General features: G+C 47.6%; 1 protein-coding gene across 1 annotated transcript in view; it reads right to left on the bottom strand.

The window, feature by feature from the left end:
- The window catches only part of LOC145341306 (monoglyceride lipase-like), a 36668-nt gene extending 22016 nt beyond the window's left edge, over positions 1–14652 (bottom strand). Inside the window, exons 1-4 of the mRNA XM_080186226.1 lie at positions 14516–14652; positions 9052–9158; positions 5085–5221; positions 582–692 (exon numbers count right to left, since the gene is read on the bottom strand). Of these exons, the coding sequence (XP_080042352.1) occupies positions 582–692; positions 5085–5221; positions 9052–9158; positions 14516–14652 (492 nt within the window). The remainder of the gene's footprint in view (positions 1–581; positions 693–5084; positions 5222–9051; positions 9159–14515) is intronic.
- Between the last annotated feature and the right edge of the window lie 3801 nt (positions 14653–18453).

The raw sequence follows: 18453 nt of genomic DNA, 5'->3' as shown, positions 1-18453 counted from the left end.
TTGCTCATGAGAATTTATTCAAATTGGATGGACTGGTAGTCCTGGAGGCAGCAATAATCCAGAGAACGTTGAGTTCAAACCCCAGAACATTTAGATTCTCATTTTAAAGATCTGGGAATCCCTGGGGCTGCCAGTCAGAGAGGGGCAGTGGCCCACACTGGTCATTGAATGCAATGAAAGGGCCTTGTGGAGCCCCCAGTGCCCAGCCTTTGCTTTCCTTAAGAACTCACTCACGGGGCCTTTGTGGTAAAATATTCTTCATGTTCTCCTCAGGATCCCCCTGCCCCCCCCTTTTAATACCTGAGCCATGTGTCTGTGACATTATTGTTCTCTCACTAAAGCCTTTCCTCCCTCTTGGGTTTAGGGACCACTTTAGGCCTGACGTGAATGGCAAACAACACCTGAACTGAACCCCAGACTTTGTGCGAACAGCGGCACTTGTTCCTGATTCCTTCCAGGTCCAAACCCCTCCCCCCCCCAACCAATAATTGGTGGCCATTCAGTAGCGGGGCCTGGGACTCTCCAGTAAGTACTCTCCAGGGAAGGGAATTCTTCTGATGAAGTGTTCTGGGTGTTTTTACCTTTACAGGAGTCGCAGATTCAGGATTCAATAACACTAAGGGTGCGATGAATATCAACCCGGCAATGTAGCTCTGTCTCTCATTCGCTACATAGATTGCAATCGTTCCTCCCTGAAATGCAAGAGGAGAGCAGAATTTCACCATAGCAACATGATCAGGTAGAGCCCCAATGAATTCTAAAGGCCTGGGGGTAAAGAGGCAACTCAATACCGTCCAAGGCCACTCATTGTTCACAGCCCTGAGGGTCATCTCAGACAGAGCAGCAGTTTGATTCAATGAAATCTGCCTTATTGACCAAGGACAACAGAAAGCTGGGATTAACGTATTAACGCCCTGCCCCATTACCTTCCCCTCTCGACAGGAGCTTGCATTCGTACTGAGCATGGTCAAACATGGCAAAGTGCTTCAACGGGAGAACCGTCGGACAAAATTTGATTGGCCAGGAGGAATGTGAGGGTGAAGTAGTGACATGTCGGAGTGTACGGTGAGAGGGCTGCTGGTGGGGCAGTGATGGGAGTGTCCTTCTGCGTCTGCTACTGCTTCCATTATAAGAAGTCTCACAACACCAGGTTCACCCCAGTCCAACGCCGGCATCTCCACATCATGGTTGCTTCAACTGTGTCAGTGACCAGGCTAATACCCGCATTCCATCCACATTTATATGGTGTTTTGGTTTGATTGATTATTGTCGCATGTATTAACATACAGTGAAAAGTGTTGTTTCTTGCGTGCTATACAGACAAAACGTGCGGTTCATAGAGAAGGAAAGGAGAGAGTGCAGTATGTAGTGTTAGAGTCACAGTTAGGGTGTAAAGAAAGGTCAACTTCATGCGAGGTAGGTCCATTCAAAAGTCTGACAGCAGCAGGGAAGAAGCTGTTCTTGAGTCGGTTGGTACGTGACCTCAGACTTTCGTATCTTTTTCCCCTCGGAAGAAGATGGAAGAGAGAATGTCTGGGGTACATGGGGTCCTTAATTATGCTGGCTGCTTTGCCGAGGCAGTGGGAAGTGTAGACAGAGTCAATGGATGGGATGCAGGTTTGCGTGATGGACTGGGCTACATTCGCAATGTTTGGGTAATATGAGCTAGGCCAGGAATGACCGGGCTGAGATTGTAGTCCTGATATTGAAAACTTTAAAATTTGATTTGATTTCTTATTGTCACATGTATTAGTATACAGTGAAAAGTATTGTTTCTTGCGTGCTATACAGGCAAAGCAGACCACTCATAGAGAAGGAAAGAGAGGATGCAGAATGTAGTGTTACAGTCTTAGCTAGGGTGTAGAGAAGAATCAACTTAATGCAAGGTAGGTCCATTCAAAATGGAAATAAATGGAATTAAACTTAAGATGGACCTTGAAGATTCTCAGTGATGGGGCTGTGACTATTTCCTTTGGCAGCTTCTACCGTGGGATTGTCCTTGGGAAGGAAGATTGTTGATCCAGTGTCTGGGGAACAAATGGTCTTTGTAGTTTGTGTGGATCTCATGATTAGTCATTGCCAGAGGGCACTGGGTACATGTTTCTGTCGATTCCCAGGACAGTGGGCAATGTCAGAAGCTGGCAGTGCTGCGTGTAGGAAATATCCTTTCAGACTCCATGTGACATTCCTTGGGCCCAGACGCAGGGGGCTGCCTTTCCTGGTCACCTACTCCCACTCCCATTGGAGGGTGGTCCACAAAGGCCTCCTTTCCCCCTCTCCCTCCAAAACCGTAGTGTCTGCCTTCTTATCCACCTTTCCCACTCTTGCTGCCAGCACCTGGAATCCTCTCTCTGGGTTCAATTCACCATTTGCTTTTAATATTCGCTCATGGGATGTGAGCAATGCTGGCAAGGTCAGTATTTATCTCCTACAGTCCTTAAAAGGTAGTGGCAAGCCTTTCTCTTAAACCTCCAAGGATGTGTGGGCTAGGTGGATTTGCCATGCTAAATTGCCCCTTAGTATCAGGGGGACTAGCAGGGGATGTATGCGGGGTTACGGGAACAGGGCCTGGGTGGGATTGTGCTTGGTGCAGACTCAATGGGCCGAATGGCCTCCTTCTGCACTGTAGGGATTCTATAATTCAGTGAATATTTATCCCTAAATCAACATTACTAAAGAACAATTTATCTGGTCTTTATCACATTCCTGCCTTTGACAAAGGGTTATCTGAACTCGAAATGTCAGCTCTTTTCTCTCCTTATAGATACTGCCAGACCTGCTGAGATTTTCTCTTGGTTTCACATCCCTGTTAGTGGGAGCTTGATGTGGACAAGTTATCTGTGATGTTTCTCACATTACAATAGTGTACTTAGAACAAGAATAAAGAACAGTACAGTACAGGAACAGGCCCTTCGGCCCACCAAGTCTGTGCAGACACAGATGCCTCTCTAATCTAATATGTTCTTGCCTCTACGTGGTCCATATCCCTCTATTCCCTGCCCATTCATGTATCTATCCAGATGCCTCATGAATGTTGTTATAGAATCTGCTTCCACCACCACCACCTCCAGCACCGTGTTCCAGGCATTCATCACCCTGCGTTGAAAGATTTGCCCCTTACCTCTCTTTTAAACCTTTCTCCCCTCACTTTCAGCCGATGCCCCCCCGAGTAATTGACCCTTTGACCCTGGAAAAAAGATTCTGACTATCCACTCTATCCAAATCTGCCATAATCTTGTAAACCTCTATCAGGACCCCCCTTAACCAAAGAAAACAATCCAAGTTTGTTCAACCTTTCTTCATAGTCCATATCCTCCAAACCAGGAAACATCCTGGTACATCTCTTACATAAGAACATAAGAAATAGGAGCAGGAGTAGGCCAACTAGCCCTTCGAGCCTGCCCCGCCATTCAATAAGATCATGGCTGATCTGTCGTGGCTCAGTTCCACATTCCCGCCCTCTCCCCATAACCCTTAATCCCCTCGCTTATCAAAAACCCATCAACCCGCGTCTTAAAAATATTTAGCGAGGTAGCCTCCACCACTTCAACGGGCAGAGAATTCCAGAGATTCACCACCCTTTGAGTGAAGAAGTTCCTCCTCAACTCCGTTCTAAACCGCCCCCCCCTTTATCTTGAGGCTGTGCCCCCTAGTCCTACTGTCCTTTCTGAGCGGGAAGAGTCTCTCCACCTCTATCCTATCCATCCCATTCATCATCTTATACGTCTCAATGAGATCTCCCCTCATTCTTCTAAACTCTAACGAGTACAAGCCTAATTTATTCAGCCTCTTCTCATAGCTCAACCCCCTCAACTCCGGCATCAGCCTAGTAAACCTCCTCTGCACTCCCTCCAAGGCCAAAATATCCTTGCGTAAGTACGGCGCCCAAAACTGCATACAGTACTCCAGCTGCGGCCTCACCAATGCCCTATACAGCCGTAGCAAGACCTCCCTACTTTTATATTCAATCCCCCTCGCGATGAAGGCCAGCATCCCATTCGCCTTCCTGACCACCTGCTGCACCTGCAGGCTGGGTTTTTGCGACTCATGCACAAGGACCCCGAGGTCCCTCTGCACCGTCGCCTGCTGCAGTTTTTCTCCACCTAAGTAATAATCCTTCCTACCATTATTCCTACCAAAGTGGACCACCTCGCACTTGCCAACATTAAATTCCATTTGCCATTTCCTGGCCCATTCGCCCAGCCTATCTAGATCCTTCTGTAGACTCTCACCACCCTCCTTCTCTTCTGCACTCTTTTTAATGGATCAACATCCTTCTGGTGACCAGAATTGTACACAATACTCCAAATGTCGCCTAACCAAAGTCTTATACAGCTGCAACACGATTTTCCAATTCCTATACACAGTGCCCAACTTGTCCACGCTGCCCTTTTTTTAAACCCCTAAACTAATCCCAATTGCCCACATTTGGCCCATATCCCTCTACACCCATTGTACCCATGTAACTATCTAAATGCTTTTTAAAAGACAGAATTGTACCCACCTCTACTACAACCTCTGGCAGCTCGTTCCAGACACTCACCACCCTCTGTGTGAAAAAAATTGCCCCTCTGGACACTTTTGTATCTCTCCCCTCTCACCTTAAACCAACAAGTTTTAGACTCCCCTCCCTTTGGGAAAAGAGATTGACTATCTAGCTGATCTGTGCCCCCCTCCCCCCCATTATTTTATAATAACTCATAGCTTTCTCACCTCACGCCTTCTTCCATGAGGCCCACCTCCTGTGGCCTCCACTCTCAATCCACCCAACTGAACCTTCCTCCGGTGTTAGATAACACTCACCTGAAGAAGGAGCTGCACTCCGAAAGCTCGTGCTACCAAATAAACCTCTAACCCGGTGTTGGGAGACTTCTTACAGCGTTCGATAATGTTATCAAAGGTTTCCTTTGGGCGTGTAAAGCTTTCCTCCCCGTCAGATGTGCTGCTCATCACCGTACACATCTGACTTCACAAGGTCTTCTCCCTACCTCCCCTCGCTGCCCACAGTTGGCTTTGTCCAGCCACTTTGAAGTGGTTCTCCCAGTTCCAAATCATTGATGGTTTTGTTTCAATGTACGACTTACCATGGAGTGCGCAAAAATGAAAACCTGTAGGTTTGGGTAGCGGCTCACTATCATGTCAAAGTGCTGGAGACTGTCCCGGACATATACCCTGAAACTGGATATAGACATGCGATTGCCTTCACTCTGTCCATGGCCAACTGTGGAAAGGGATGGAGGTGGGGGGGAAGGGGGTGCAAAAGAAACAGAATACTTTTAGGAATGGTACAATGGAATGCAGGGTTCCCTCAGAAATGTTACAGATCAGGACAGTACTCAGCTGAACCTCTTTCAGGTTGGTGTGGGTCGGCAGGGGGGACACAGAAGTTCAGAGGAGATCAGTGTGGTGAGCCTTTGCATTCCAACACGGGTGAAATGACCAGCTCCAGTTACCTCACAGAGTCATAGAATCCCTACAGTGCAGGAGGAGGCCATTCAGCCCATCGAGTCTGCACCGACCACAATCCTACCTATGCCCATAATCCTAGCTAGCCCCCCTGACGCTAAGGGGCAATTTAGCACAGCCAATCCACCTAACCCGCACATCTTTGGGGCGGTACAGTGGCACAGTGGTTGGCAATGCCGCCTCACCATGCCTGGCACCTGCGTTCAATTTCAGCCTCGGGTCGCTGTCTGTGTGGAGTTTGCACATTCTCCCCGTGTCTGCGTGGGTTTCCTCCGGTTTCCTCCCACAGTCCTAAGATGTGCGGATTAGGTGGATTGGACATGCGAAAGTTGCCCCTTAGTGTCGGGGGGGGCTAGCAGGGTAAATGTGAGGAGTTGCGGGCGTAGGGTCTGGGTGGGATTGTGATCGGTGCAGAAGCGATGGGCTGAACGGTCTCATTCTGCAATGTGGGGGTTCTACGATCTCCTCTCATCATGAATCAGTAATGTCCCAGGGAAAGCTGGAATGTGCAGATGTTGGGAAGATGGATTTTAGATTTTACAACGCTTCAAAATATTCCGATAAAAAACCCTCCCAGATGCTTTGCAGGTGACTCTCACCATGGGAAAGGTTTGAAGGAAAACTTGGCAAGTAAAGTTTAAAGTTTATTTATTAGTGTCACAAGTCAGCTTCCACTAACACAGGCTGGAAGGGCAGGGGGTTTTAGTTAAGTCCGGGGCAGCAGGGTGGGTACAGGCTTGGAGGACCGAAAGGTCTGTTCCTGCACTGTAGTTTTCTTTGTTCACTCCCTCAGTACTGAGCCAGGAAAGGGAGAGGCCCCGTGCTTTGGCAGCCCCTCACTGCCAGTAACTGGGATTTTCATACAGAATAAAAACTGGTGAGAGTTGGAGGCAAAAAAAAAGTTTCATTTACAAATCAATTTAGAACGCGCTGCCTGAAGGGGAAGTGGAAGCAGATTCAATGGTAACACGAGAAAGGGGAATTGGATATATATTTTAAAAGAGAACATTTGTAGGAGAATGGGGAAAGAGCGGTGAGGGTGGACAGATCATTTGAAAAAGGTCGACAGAATGGGCTCCTGCTGTGCTGTGTGTTCCTGTGATGGGGGCCGGGGAGGGGGCGGACTCTGTTGGACAAGAAATTGTGGCTCCAATTCCCTTTTAGCGACCCCCTTTCTGAATGGGATTAATTAGCTTGGGAGCCTGCGCTCGGAAACATCATTAACCTGGAGCCGTGCATCTGGGAGAGTTATGTACGAGCTGGCAGCCGGAACGTTACTGAGGCAGAAATGGGATACAACGGCCAAATGAGAAACAAAGTCTGATTTTTCTTTTTGAAAAAAAAAGCCTTTTGTTTAACCTGAAGTGAGCGGGACCCAGGAAAAGATTAAACTTGGAACGGGATATTTTCCCACTCTGCAAAAAAAAAACCGAGAATGCAGCAAGCGGTTCAGATTTGTAAAACCAAACACACACCTTCCGCATGAGTAAGCCTTCATTCATTCTGAATAAAAAGAGATATAAAATAAAATAAAACTGCAAAGGAACCGCAAAGGGGAGATGAAGAGGCTTTTTTCTGATGCAGCGAGTTGCTGTGATCTGGAAATAGACTCAGTAGGAACTTTCAGAAGAAACTCAGATATATTAGGGCGGCGCAGTGGGTTAGCACTGCTCCCTCACAGCGCCAGGGACCCAGGTTCGATCCCAGCCTCAGGTCACTGTCTGTGGTCTGCACTTTCTCCTTGTGGGTTTCCTCCGGGTGCTCCGGTTTCCTCCCACATTCCAAAGATGTGCGGGTGAGGTTGATTGGCCGTGCTAAAATTGCCCCTTAGGATCCCGGGATGTGTAGGTTAGAGGGGTTGGCGGGGTAGATATGTGGGGTTATGGGGATAGGGCCTGGGTGGGATTGTTGTCGGTGCAGACTCGATGGGCTGAATCCTTCTGTACTGTCGAGATTCTATGATTCTACAAACTTGAAAGGGAGACAATGTCTGAGCTTTGCGACAAGGAGAGTGACACTAATTACTCTCTGCTGCCAACCGATGAACCTCAGCTAATGCATGCCCTCTGTGCTCAGTATTACTTTATGAATGACACTTTACGGACACAGTTTCCCAGTACATTGCTGCCAACTTTCTGCACGGCAAATTCAGTCATTCCCAAACTCTTTTTTTTGCTGAATTTTTAAATGGATTCATTGACGACAGAATTTAGTTTGACGTGTTTCCCTGGTAATTCCCCCTGACAGTTTAGCAAGGCCAATCAAACTAACCCACGCATCTTTGGACTGTGGGAGGAAACCAGAGCACCTGGAGGAAACCCACACAGACACAGGGAGAACGTGCAAGCTCCACATAGACAGTGACCCAAGCCGAGAATTGAACCTGGCTCCCTGGTGCTGTGAGGCAGCATGAGCAGAATGCTGGCTGGAAAAAACAGACCAAAATTCTCCACCCTCACTTAGTGGTCAGGATTTTCCAGTGCCACTGGAGTTTTGGGTTAGCACTGCTGCCTGTTTGAATTTGACAAGGAGCAGTGGCTCCTTGGGATCTGCTAGAAAATAGATATCTCTCCCCAAGACAAGTTTTCCTCTGAAGGCTGCTGTCTGAGAGTGAAAAGATGGGTGTCTCTCTGTAACTATGTCTACAGTGGTTAGAAAGGTGGAAGACTGGGAATTCATACCATTTGATTCTGAAGAGGAATTTATGTCTACGGGGATATTACTTAAATTGGAACTAATAGAGACAGCTGGTAGTTAAGAATTGTATCTTCTCAAGTTTATGTATTTCAACTGGTAAAAGTTATGCTAATTCTTTTTGTTATATTTTAACTGTGTTGTCAAATAAAGTTTGTTTTAATAAAAGCTTCCTAGTGAGTCATTAGAATCACACATGGGGTGAAACGCCTTATCCTCATACGAATGCCAAAATCAACTGAAGTTGGGGTCTAGGTAACTTCATAATATACCTTGGAGTTTCGGATCTGGTCTCTAATAAAATCATGGAGGTCTACAGCAGAATGCAGTTAAGGCCAATATGAAGTCTGATTTCAAGAAGAGATTGGATTGGGGATAAAGGGATCAAGGAATATGGGAGGAAGATGGGATCAGGATATTGAATTTGAGGATTAATCATGATTAAAATGAATGGTGGAGCAGGTTGGAAGGGGCAAATGGCCTACTCCTGCTTCTAGTTTATGTTTCTATGTTTTTATGGGAAAACAGTGGTGTGGTAGTATTCTTATTGGTCTAGTAATCCAGAGAGCCAGGGCAAGATCTGCAGACCCGGGTTTGAATCCCACCATGGCAGATGGTGAAATCTGAATTCAATAAAAGTCTGAAATTAAGAGTCTACTAATGAGCAATGAAACCATTGTTATAAAAACTCATCTAGCTCATTCACTAGTGTGCTTTAGAGAAGGAAATCTGCTGTCCTTACCCAGTCTGGCCTACGTGTGAGCCCAGAGCCACAGCAATGTGGTTGACTCTCAATGCCCTCTAAGATGGAGGGCGGGTAGGAAGGGGCAATAAGCGGTGTTCTAGTGAGTGACACCCACCTGATGTAAATGAATCGTTAAAAAAACTCACCCAGATCGTGTGAAAATACGAAGAGCGAATGTTTTGTGAGCATTGAAGCAACTCCTAGGTAGCGACCAGAGTGTTCCCCTGCACCGTACAGGACCAACGCTAAAGCCCTGGAAGATTTGGGTCAATGAAAAATTCATCAATGGAGCAGCAAACATCAACTTCAATGTAAAGCAAGACATATTCAAACCCAACCACACTGACTTTGCAGCAGCCTGGACAAACAATGAATAAGAACATAAGAAATAGGAGCAGGAGTAGGCCATCTAGCCCTTCGAGCCTGCCCTGCCATTCAATAAGATCATGGCTGATCGGAAGTGGACTCAGTTCCACTTTCCCGCTTTCTCCCCATAACCCTTAATTCCCCTGTCTATCAGAAACCTATCCACCCGTGACTTAAATATATTTAGCGAGGTAGCCTCCACCACTTCAACGGGCAGAGAATTCCAGAGATTCACCACCCTTTGAGTGAAAAAGTTCCTCCTCAACTCTGATCTGGACCTTTCCAAACATGATGTGGAGATGCCGGCGTTGGACTGGAGTAAACACAGTAAGAAGTCTCACAACACCAGGTTAAAGTCCAACAGGTTTATGTGGAGTCTTCAACATGTCATTGATGAAGACGAACATCTCGCCAAGGCCATCCCCACACTCCGACTTCTTGCCTTCAAACAACTGCACAACCTCAAACAGACCATTGTTCGCAGCAAACTATCCAGCCTTCAGGAGATCAGTGACCACAACACCACACAACCTTGCCACAGCAACCTCTGCAAGACATGCCGGATCATCGACACGGAGGCCATCATCTAACTTGAGAACATCATCCACCAGGTACACGGCACATACTCTTGCAATTCAGCCAACGTTGTCTACCTGATACGCTGCAGGAAAGGATGTTCTGAGGCATGGTACGTTGGAGAGACCACGCAGACGCTACGACAACAGATGAATGAACACCGCTCGACGATCAACAGGCAGGAGTGTTCCCTTCCTGTTGGCGAACATTTCAGTGGTCACGGGCATTTGGCCTCTGATCTTTGGGTAAATGTTCTCCAAGGCAACTTTCACACCTTACGACAGCGCAGAGTCGCTTAGCAGAAACTGATAGCCAAGTTCCGCACACATGAGGACGGTCTCAACCGGGATCTTGGGTTCATATCACACTATCTGTAACCCCCATGACTTGCCTGGGCTTGCAAAACCTCACTTACTGTCCTATCTGGAGACAATACACATCTCTTTAACCTATGCTTAATGCTATCTCCACTCACATTGTCTGCACCTTTAAGACTTGATTAGCTGTGAAGACTCGCGTTCTAATCAGTATTCTGTCAACTGTGTGTGTCTTTATATGCTCTGTTTGTGATCAGAACTCCCACTCACCTGACAAAGGGGCAAACCCCGAAAGCTAGTGGCGTTTGCTACCAAATAAACCTGTTGGGCTTCAACCTGGTGTTGTGAGACTTCTTACTGTGCCTCTCCAAGCACGCAGCAGTAGTGAGGTCACCAGATAGGGAAAGCAACCAATCATACTGAAGAATTCTCACAGACAGCAAACCAGGAAGTATATACCACAGAATCCCTTCACCTTTAAAATTTAAATTTTACAAATCAAAATATGCCTGGGACTGAGGTAAATATGAAAATATCAGAAATAAGCTTTGACTTTTTTTTAAATGTGGAATTTCTGGTCATGATCGAGAAATTTAACATTCAACAAACATAAAATCATTGGGGCAACAAGGATGTTTAGCTGTAATTAGTTTAAGTTTATGTATTAGTGTCACAAGTAGGCTTACATTAACACTGCAATGAAGTTACTGCGAAAATCCCCTAGTCACCACTTTCCAATGCCTGTTCGGGTACACTGAGGGAGAATTTAGCGTGACCAATGCACCTAACCAGCACATCTTTCAGACTGTGAGGGGAAACCGGAGCACCCGGAGGAAACCCATGCAGACACAGGGAGAACGTGCAGATTCCACACAGACAGTGACCCAAGCTGGGAATCAAACCTGGGTCCCTTGCACTGTGAAGCAGCAGCGCTCACCACTGTGCCGCCATGCCATCCTAAATCCAATCCACCCCAATCCTCCTCTTTCCCCAGCGCTCTAAACATAAAGTCATGCATGTGTTTATTCATTTCCCTTTGGAGATTTTCTATCCAATCTGCATGGGTCCATTCTACCAAATCATAGCCACACCCTGCATGAAAAACAATCTCCATATCCTGCTGCTTCTTTTGCCAATTGCCTTAGATCTGTATCTTCCAACCACAGCCTCCTCCTCCTCCTCCTCCCGCGCCCCCCCCCACCCAATGCCCTGCCCCCTACCCCCCCGTCAATGGAAACAGTTCCTGCCTTTTCACTGTATCAGCATAGTGCTGGCTCCCTCTACATTCCCCACAACACTCTCCTGTCTACGCTATTGAGACTTGGCAAGTACTCCAGGGGTTGTCAAACACTTTGAGATGCCCTGAGGTGGTGGCAGGCACTACGTGAATGGTAAATGTGTGTTTTTCTTTTATTTCTCAAGATGTTCATGTGAGTGAGAAGCTGATGAACAAACCAGAAGCCCCCAATCCCATTGCTCGTACCAAGTGACTTAGTGACGATGCAATATCTGACTACAAACTTACTGACTCTCCCACTGTGTCTCTCTCTCTCTCGGAGAACAATGGGATTTATGTCCAATCCCTTCACTCTTAACCCGGATAGACAGGATTTACCTGTCAGGTAATTCTCAGCTCACCGCAGAAGATGGAATTCTTAATACACGCACAGGCAAGGCTGGAGCGCCAGCCAGGAAATTACCGATCAGAAAGGAAAGATTTAAAAATCCCAGCTCCGAACGGCTAGGCAGTGTGTGTGTGTGTCTGTAACCTGTATTGAATCAAAAGCAGACGGCGTAACAAGACCACACACACACGCACTTCCATCGGGAAAAAGATACAAAAGTCTGAGGTCACATACCAACTGACTCAAGAACAGCTTCTTCCCTGCTGCTGTCAGACTTTTGAATGGACCTACCTCGCATTAAGTTGATCTTTCTCTACACCCTAGCTATGACTGTAACACCACATTCTGCACCCTCTCCTTTCCTTCTCTATGAATGGTATCGCATGCCAGAAACAATATTTTTCATTGTATCCCAAGACATGTGACAATAGTATATCAAATCAAATCAAATCCTTTGGGGATTTAAAACACCCCCCCCACCCCCCATTTGATTTGATTTTGACACCAATGCACTCCTTCCCAATGAGCTCAACGCATTCTATGCATGTTTTGAGCTAGAGGTCAACAAGAGAATGCCCCCTATCCTACAAGCCTCAGTGTCCGAGTTCAGCACCGCAGATATCAGAGCAGCTTTCTCAAAGGTCAACCCACGGAAAGCGACTGATCCGGATGGGATACCCGGACACACACTCAGATCCTGCGCGGATCAGCTGGCAGGGGTATTTGCAGACATCTTCCACCTCTCTTTACAATAATCTGAGGCTCCCTATCTGCTTCAAGAAGATGACCATCATTCCAGGACCAAAGCAAAATCAATCAGCGTGCCTTCATGACTATCGGCCGGTGGCTCTGACACCCGTCATTATGAAGCACTTCGAAAGGTTAGTCATGGCACGAATCAATTCCAGCCTCCCGGACTACCTGGATCCACTACAGTTTGCAACAGGTCCACAGCAGATGCCATCTCCCTGACCCTGCACTCAACCCTGGAACACCTGGATAACAAGACTCCTCTGTCAAACTCCATTTATTGAGTACAGCTCAGCGTTCAAAACCATTATTGCCACAAAACTCATCTCAACTCCCTGGCCTGGACCTCAGCTCCTCCCTCTGTAACTGGATCCTAGACTTCCTAACCTATAGACCACAATCAGTAAGGACAGGCAACAACACCTCCTCCACGATCATCCTCAACACCGGTGCCCCACAAGGCTGTGTTCTCAGCCCCCTACTATACTCCTTATATACCCACGAACGCGTGGCCAAGTTCCCCTCCAATTCAATTTTCAAGTTTGCTGATGACACCACCGTAGTGGGTCAGATCTCAAACAATGATGAGACAGAGTACAGGAATGGGATAGAGAATCTGGTGAACTGGTGCATCTCTCCCTCAATGTCAACAAAATGAAGAAGATTGTCATCGACTTCAGGAAGTGTAGTGGAAGACATGCCCTGCCTACATCAACAGGAGTGAAGTGAAGATAGAATGTAGAACATAGAACACTACAGCACAAACAGGCCCTTCGGCCCACAAGTTGCGCCGATCATATCCCCACCTACCAGGCCTATCTATAACCCTCAATCCCATTAAATCCCATGTACTCATCCAGAAGTCTCTTAAAAGACCCCGCGAGTTCGCCTCCACCACCACCGACAGCAGCCGATTCCACTCACCCACCACCCTCTGAGTGAAAAACTTACCCCTGACATCTCCTCTGTACCTGCTCCCCAGCATCTTAAACCTGTGTCCTCTTGTAGCGACCATTTCAGCCCTGGGAAATGATTGAGAACTTCAAGCTTTTAGGTGTCCAGATCACCAACAATCTATCCTGGGCCCCCCATTGCCGACATTTTAGTTAAGAAAGCCCACCAAGGTCTCTACTTTCTCAGAAGACTAAGGAAATTTGACATGTCAGCTATGATTTTCACCAACTTTTACTGATGCACCATAGAAAGCATTCTTTCTGGTTGTATCACAGCTTGGTATGGGCTCCTGCTCTGCCCAAGATTGCAAAAACCCTCAAAGTTTGGTGAACGTAGTCCAATCCATCACCCAAACCAACCTCCCATCCACTGACACTGTCTACACTTCCCACTCAGAAAAGCAGGCAGCATAATCAAGGACCCCCACACACCCCAGACATTCTCTCTTCCACCTTCTTCCTTCGGGGAAAAAGATACAAAAGTCTGAGATTACGTACCAACCGACTCAAGAACAGCTTCTTCCCTGCTGCTGTCAAATGTTTGAATGGACTTACCTTGCTGATCTTTCTCTACACCCTCACTATGACTGTAAGACTACATTCCGCTCTCCCTCCTTTCCCTCTCTACGAATGGTATGCTTTGCCTGTGTAGCACGCAAGAAACAATACTTTTGACTGTATCCCAATACAGGGGACAATAGCAAGTCAAATCAAAAATTATTGTCACGTGTATTGGGATACAGTCAAAAGTATTGTTTCTTGCGTGCTGTACAAAGCATACTGTTCATCGAGTACATAGGGGAGAGGGAAAGGACAGGGTACAGAATGTGGGGGGGGGGGGGTATGGGGTTGGGGGGGGGGGGGATGTGGGCTGGGGTATGAAGTTGACAGAGGCTCAATGACACCTGCACAGGACAGGATGTGGGGGGAACTTACTCCAGCACTGAGTGAGCTAGCCCAGGATCAAAGCCCGTCTCCTCCTCTACTCTCTTAACACATTTTAACAAGAAGGTTGTCGCTGACCTGGGCGGGGTTTTCGGTTCCCAATATCTGCAGAATATGTACTGCCCATCGGCGTTAACGAAATGCGGAAAGTCCTTGTAGAGCAGACCCTGAGGGGTCACACGGTCTTTTTTGGGACAGCAGCACCTAGTACACATATCATTGGAAAGAGGGAGCCAGAACAAGTCAAAATCACAGCTCGTTTTGGGTCCTTTTTAAACTAGCAAGAAAACGGAACCCTCCCCGTGTCCATAACCGTGTGTGTGGGTGTGTGTGTGGGGGGTTTGCAGCCACACTAACCCATCTGTCAGTCCATCCCTGTGCGGCTCCCACTGCACAGGGGGAGAGACAGCAACACAATCCCAGCCCTGACCTTCAACACACCCACGTAACGGACCGCGAAACAATCACCAGAACACACGGGGCCACTCGGAATTCGGCTGCTGGACACCCCCTCCCTCCACCCTGCTGCTGACCCCCTCCCTCCACCCTGCCTCCTGCCCCCCTCCCTGCCTCCTCCTCCACCCTGCCCCCCTCCCTGCCTCCTCCTCCACCCTGCCCCCCTCCCTGCCTCCCTCCACCCTGCCTCCTGGCCTCCTCCCTCCATTCTGCCTCCTGGCCCCCTCCCTCCATTCTGCCTCCTGGCCCCCTCCCTCCATCCCGCCTCCCTCCCTCCAACCCGCTTCCCTCTCTCCATCCCGCCTCCCTCTCTCCACCCTGCCTCCCGTCCCCTTCCCTCCATCCTGCCTCCCTCCCTCTACCCTGCCTCCCTCTCTCCATCCTGCCTCCTGTCCCCTTCCCTCCATCCTGCCTCCCTCCCTCTACTTTGCCTCCCTCTCTCCATCCTGCCTCCCGTCCCCCTCCCTCCATCCTGCCTCCCTCCCTCTACCCTGCCTCCTGACCCCCTCCCTGCCTCCTCCTCCACCCTCCCTCCACCCTGCCTCTTGGCCCCCTTCTTCCATCCCGTCTCCCTCCCTCCATGCCCCCTGGCTTCACCTCTGACTTGCCATTTTCAGACCATTCCCTACTCAGGAAGAGTCTATTGGCCCTGGGAGGCTCCAACACAGATACACCAGAGTAATAATTAAAGGAGCTAAATTATCACAAGTTTGGGGCGGGGGGGGGTGGAGTTGGGGGGGGGTGGGGGGTGACTACTTGACTAATCCACCTCCACATTCTAATCTTCATTCACTTCACCCACCTCCCCCTCTTGCCCCTTTTATACCAAGTCCCCCTCATCTGTTTTTATTCATTCATGGGACGTGGGTGTCACTGGTTGGTCAGCATTTATTACCCATTCCTAGTTACCCTTGGAGGGCAGTTTACAAACAACCACATTGCTGTGGCTGAGGAATCACATGTAAGCCAGACCGGGTAAGGATGGCGGATTTCCTTCCATAAAGGACATTTGTGAACCAGATGGATTTCTCCAACAATCGGCAATGGTTTCAGAAATCAGTAGATTCTTAATTCCAGATATATTTTATTGATTTCAAATTCCACCATCTGCCGTGGCGGGATTCGAACCTGAGTCCCCAGAATGTTAGCTGAGTTTCTGGATTAACAATCTTAACAATAACACCACTAGGCTACTGTGACGGCTCTTTGAAGAAGATGTCCTATTTAAACACAACTTTTGCCAAATAACTCAGCTATTTCTTTCCCAAATACCTATCCGTTCTTGAAATTGCGTTTTGGAAATTCCTATGGGATCTGATCCCACCTCCCTTTCAGGTCGTGCGCTCCACATCGTAACAACCTTACAAGTGGAAAATAAATCTTCTCATTTCCCTTCCAGTCTTTTCCCAAATATCTTAAACATTCGATCTCCCATACTTAACAGAGGAAACAGTTTTGTCCCACTCACTCTGTTAAAATCATAAAATCAGACAGTGCAGAAGGAGGCCATTTGGCCCATTGAGTCTGCACCGACCACAGTCCCACCCAGGTCCTTTTCCCATAACCCCACGTATTTACCCCAGCTAGTCCCCCTGACACTAAGGGGCAATTTCGCATGGCCAATCCACCTAACTTGCACATTTTTGGACTGTGGGAGGAAACCAGAGCACCCGGAGGAAACCCACGCAGACAGGAGAATGGGCAAACTCTGCGCAGAATGACCCAAGCCAGGAATCGAACCCAGGTCCCTGGCACCATGAGGCAGCAGTGCCAACCAGTGTGATACCATGCCAATCAATCTTTCATGATTTCGAACACCCCCATTGAATCACCCCTTCATCCACTCTGTTCCAAGGAAAATAATTAATTGAATATTTCAATACTGAGGTTGTAAGATTTTGTGAGATTATATTCCAGGCTATGGAACCAAGGCAAATTGTCAAAGGTAAGGTATGGTGGCATGGTGGTTAACACTGCTGCTTTACAGTGCCAGGGACTTGGGTTCAATTCCCGTTTTGGGTCACTGTCTGTGTGGGGTTTGCACTATCTGCGTTTGCGTGGGTTTTCTCCGGGTGCTCTGGTTTCCTCCCACAGTTAGAATATGTGTGAAATAGGTTGGGGTTGGCCATGATAGATTGCTCCTAAGTGTCAGGTGGTTAGTAGGGTTAATATGGAGATAGGGGCTGGGTGGGATTGCGATCGGGGCGTACACAATGGGCCTCCTTTTGCACTGTAGGGTTTCTGTGATTCCTTCTATGATTCTAGGTGCAGATCAGAAGTGATCTAACTGAAAAGGGGCGGGAAGGCTGGAGGGCCTGAATGGCCTACTTCTGCAGCTGCACCTGTTTAGTTACCATGTTGCCTAATATTTAGAAGTAAAAATAAGAAACATGGCTATTAAAGCTTTGAAATTATTAAAGACCTATAATGATAATTGGTTGGCATATGGGTTTGGATTGGTAGAGGCATTGCCATGGAGAATACAGCAGGGAACAGTTAACTGCCAAGTTTTTGTCCCAATTTGAACCAGCAGGTCAACTCTGATTGGTCAAGGCATTGTCATGGGGAATGCAGTCCCAAAGCTTTTTTTTAGTTGAAAAAGATGCAATGATAATAATTATTATTCATACGGGTTCGTAGTGTCAGGCTACAGGACAAAAAAGTGTTTTGGTGATAGATTCAATCATGGCTTTCAAATGGAAATGAAATAAGCACCTGAAGGGAATAAAATTGCAAGATAAGATGGCACAGCTTGGTATGGATCCTGCTGTGTCCAAGACCATAAGAAACTACAAAGGGTTGTGAACAAAGCTCAGTCCATTGCGCAAACCAGCCTCCCATCCATTGCATCAGCAAAAGCAGCCAGCATAATCAAGGACCCGGACATTCTCTCTTTCACCTTCTTCCATCAGGAAGAAGATACAAAAGTCTGAGGTCACGTATCAACCGACTCAAGAGCAGCTTCTTCCCTGCTGCCGTCAGACTTTTCAATGGACCTACCATATATTAAGCTGATCTTTCTCTACACCCTAGCTACGAATGTAAGGCTACATTCTGCACCCTCTCCTTTCCTTCTCCCTTATCTATTCTATGAAAGGCATGTTTTGCCTGCACAGCACGCAAGTAACAACACTTTTCACTGTATACCAATACATGTAAATCAAATCAAAGGGAATGTCTTGAGCTAAATTGTGCTTGCGGGGAGCCGACATGTAATCAATGAGCAGATGGCCTCATTCTGTAAGGGAAGCACGGTTGCACGGTGGTTAGTACTGCTGCCTCATAGTGCCAGGGGCCTGGATTCGATTCCCGGCTTGGATCACTGTCTCTGTGGAGTCTGCACATTCGCCCTGTGTCTGTGTGGGTTTCTTCTGGATGCTCTGGTTTCCTCCCACAAGATGTACTGGTTAGGTGCGTCGGCCATGCTAAATTCTCCTTCAGTGTATCCAAACAGGTGCCAGGGTGAGGCAACAGGGGGATTTACACAGTAACTTCATTGCAGTGCTAATGCAAGCCTTACTTGTGACACTAATAAGGAAACTTTTACTCTGTGATTGCTT

The sequence above is a fragment of the Carcharhinus amblyrhynchos genome, chromosome 3 (assembly GCF_965287045.1).
Source record: "Carcharhinus amblyrhynchos chromosome 3, sCarAmb.v2.hapA, whole genome shotgun sequence".
Taxonomy (NCBI): domain Eukaryota; kingdom Metazoa; phylum Chordata; class Chondrichthyes; order Carcharhiniformes; family Carcharhinidae; genus Carcharhinus; species Carcharhinus amblyrhynchos.
This window is presented reverse-complemented; position numbering and strand designations above follow the sequence as displayed.